The sequence below is a fragment of the Cebus imitator genome, unplaced genomic scaffold (genome assembly GCF_001604975.1).
Source record: "Cebus imitator isolate Cc_AM_T3 unplaced genomic scaffold, Cebus_imitator-1.0 Scaffold95, whole genome shotgun sequence".
Classification (NCBI taxonomy): Eukaryota; Metazoa; Chordata; class Mammalia; order Primates; family Cebidae; genus Cebus; species Cebus imitator.
Window position 1 is genome coordinate 5,939,332 of NW_016107410.1, and position 3,354 is coordinate 5,942,685.

The window sequence follows — 3,354 nt, forward strand, 5'->3', positions numbered from 1 at the left end:
AAAGCGAGGCGGAGGGCAGAAAAAGAAAGCAAAAGAGTAGGGCGTACCGGTAGAGCAGACTCCGCGCCTGCGCATGGGCGGCGGCGGCCGTGAAAAAGGGCGGTGCGTGGTCTACGGCGAGCGGAGTGGGGCGGGGTCGCGCGCCTTGGCAGAGAGTCCGAGAGCCGGGAGGGGCGGGGGGGTGGATGAGGGAGCGGGCGGAGGAGGAAGTGTCATGGCGTCGGGCCGTGGAGCTTCTTCTCGCTGGTTCTTTACTCGGGAACAGCTGGAGAACACGCCGAGCCGCCGTTGCGGAGTGGAGGCGGATAAAGAGCTCTCGTACCGCCAACAGGCGGCCAACCTCATCCAAGAAATGGGACAGCGTCTCAATGTGTATCCTTTCCTATCTGCCGCCTCTCACGCCCTGTTTCTCTTGCCCGGTTGCTGGGCCTGGTGCTCCGTGAATATGGCGCCGCCGCCTCGGCCTTTGCTGCGCCTCGGCCCTGCGGTCAGGGAATGAAGGGTCCTGCTCGGGAAGTCGCGGGGGTCAGCAGAGAAGGGGTGGAAGAGAGAGGAGCCCAGGAATGTGGTCCAGGAGCCCGCGTTGTGTAATCTGTTTGGGGCAGCGCGTGGTGGTGACGGCGGGGGAAGGGAGGGCGACTCAGGGCAAAGGAGAATTTTAGAAATTATTGCAGAAAAGGGGCGGCTCCTTCGATTTGTCCCTGTCTCTGAAGGGTTTGAGGTAGGAGGGTTAGAGATGCTGAAAGGTCTAAATGGTTTCCGCTGCCTTTCCCCGCTCTCCTCGCCGGCTTGATGGCGGCTCTCTTACCTTCGGGGCGCACTGGAGGTCTTTATGTTCTTTGCGTGGTTTTGTATGGGGGTGTGCGCGCGCGTTTCAACTGTCTCATTTTGAGTTTAGTCAGTCGTAGCCATTGGTAAATAGTTCCAGGGCCCTCGGCGCTGAGCGAAAAGCTCAGCAGTTGTTATTCCCATTTATTTGGCGTCGAGCCTATTCTCTCCCTGCCGCCCCACCCCCCGCGGGCATTATTTCCAGTTTGGAGTTTGGTTTTGAATGGGAGGTATTGGAAAAGAACCTGGAAATTTTTCATCAAAATTGTTTTGAGATGAGGTCTTGTTTTTGTCAGATATTTCCTAAATGTTGCGTTCCAGCTCCCAGCTTACAATAAACACCGCGATTGTTTATATGCACAGGTTTTATATGCACCATTCTTTCACCAAATTCAGCAGAACTGTAAGTACTATTTTGTTGTCTGTTTTTACTGTCACCAAATTTGAGAGTAAAGCGATACGCAGAAAAAAAAAAATTGGTCATTGCTTGCGTTGTTGGATTCACTTTTCTGAATTAACGATAAAGATATGTATCGTGATAAATATTTTGCTTCAAATGCGGGTTTTTTGTGTTTTTTTACATTTATGATGAATTAAACTGCAACGTACTGATGAGCTCTGCCAAACCTTTTAGGCTTAAAAAAAAAATTCTTTCTTTAGAGAGTTACTGCATAGGTTTTCTTCATTTAAATTTTATACCTAACGTTTGAATAATTTCAGTAGTAATGTACAGTGTAATTTGGGCAAGCCTAGTCTTTCTGTGATACACCTTCATTATGTTGGACTTATTGTTTAAAATATTGTGAATTGGGATTAAATTAATTGTGACATTATTTTGAAAGAGCTATTTAGCAGAAATAATTCATTTATTCGTTTGCTAACCCAGTAATTTCTTAAGCTGTCAAACATTTCTGTTTATCACATTAACATCAGTTGTCTCCTAAAATTTTTGGTGATTCACACGTCAACTCTTGCTTCAAATATACTACGTAGGGAATATGTTTATGTATTATTAATAAAATTTACACTTGAATACTAAGTTACATAGCCTGTGAATCTTGACAAATACAGTAATAGCATTTTGTTGAAATGTTTATTTTCATTTATGAAAGATACGAGTTTGGTGTATGTTGAGTAACATGCATACTGTGTTGTGTGTTAATAAAGAACATTGCACATTGTTTAGAAATGTTTAACCCTGCCCTAATACTATCTTTGTTACTTTTTATCACAGTTATTTTTAGAATGTTATTCTGAAAGATATGTGTAGAAAAATGTACCAAAGAAGACTTGCTGCTATTAGTGATAGTCATTAGAACTTATTTGCTGAGAAAACAATCCTAGGAAAGATCCTCAGAATACAGTTTTTGAAATGGAAGGAAAGCTTCATGGTTTAGATTAAGTCCTACCTTAATCTCTTCTGATCCTAAGTCTGATTTCGTTTATCAGTTTCGTGTATAGGTTAGTCTTGGACCATATGTATTTTAATATGCATATTGGTCTCTTGAAGACTTTTTGCTTCTATTTCTTTTCTAAATTTGCATGATTCTGGCTGTGTTGCTTCTGGTTTCCTAGTTATTTCTTGTGCGTGACACTTAAGTCAGTGATAGTGTTATGGAAGAGAAAGGAAGCCATTGGTAATAACATTAGATTAAGGGAATTCCATTTTTATGTAAATTGTCTCCAAAGGCAGCAGTGAACTAATGAATGTTAATATAAATGTGGATTTCCTTACATAACCCTGGATAATACTGGTTGAAATTACAAGTCAAAATAGTTCCTACCATTCTTTATATGGCTACAGACATCCCGTTTGCAGAATCAGGCATACTTTTCTACCTCCGGCAAATGATCTAGCCCCAAGCTTCACTTCTTTTTCTTTTTGAGAGGGAGTCTCACTCTGTCGCCCAGGCTGGTGTACAGTGGTGCTGTCTCAGCTCACTGCAACCTCCGCCTCCCGGGTTCAAGCTATTCTCCTGCCTCAGCTTCCCAAGTGGCTACAGGCATGTGCCACCATGCCCGGCTAATTTTTGGATTTTTAGCAGAGATGGGGTTTCACCATGCTGGCCAGGCTGGTCTTGAACTCCTTACCTCAGGTGATCCGCCTGCTTCAGCCTCCCAAAGTGCTGGGATTACAGGTGTGAGCCACTTCACCCAGCCATCTTAACTTCTTTTTTGTGAGCCCTTCTTATAATTTGCTTTTATGGCCTGATTGGTATACTTTACAATAAATACCCTGCTTAAACTTTGGATTGTCGTTTGCATTCTAGCTTTCGCTGTTTTACTTGTTTTCCTTCAATAAAAAGGTCAGGGTATTATTTTTTATTACCTTTGTTAATGTCTTATTGTGTATGAAGGTAAACTTCAGCATTTTTATGTTGAGTCACTATTAATTGAAAACTGTTCGCCGGGCGCAGTGGCTCACGCCTGTAATCCCAGCACTTTGGGAGGCCGAGGCGGGTGGATCACGAGGTCAAGAGATCGAGACCATCCTGGTCAACATGGTGAAACCCCGTCTCTACTAAA

At 43.7% G+C, this 3,354-nt stretch overlaps 1 protein-coding gene across 6 annotated transcripts in view; it reads left to right on the forward strand.

Moving 5' to 3' along the window:
- The first annotated feature begins 172 nt into the window (after positions 1 to 172).
- Positions 173 to 3,354, forward strand: part of CCNT2 (cyclin T2) — a 45,062-nt gene continuing 41,880 nt past the window's right edge. For 3 of the 6 annotated variants that reach the window (XR_001827439.2, XM_017536095.2, XM_017536096.2), the window contains exons 1-2: positions 173 to 372; positions 1,150 to 1,231. Coding sequence is in view for 2 of the 6 variants with exons in the window: in XM_017536095.2 (XP_017391584.1) it covers positions 215 to 372; positions 1,150 to 1,231 (240 nt within the window). In the remaining 4 variants the exon portion in view is untranslated. The remainder of the gene's footprint in view (positions 373 to 1,149; positions 1,232 to 3,354) is intronic. The other 3 variants (XR_005201486.1, XM_017536097.1, XM_017536098.1) reach the window with 1 other exon arrangement.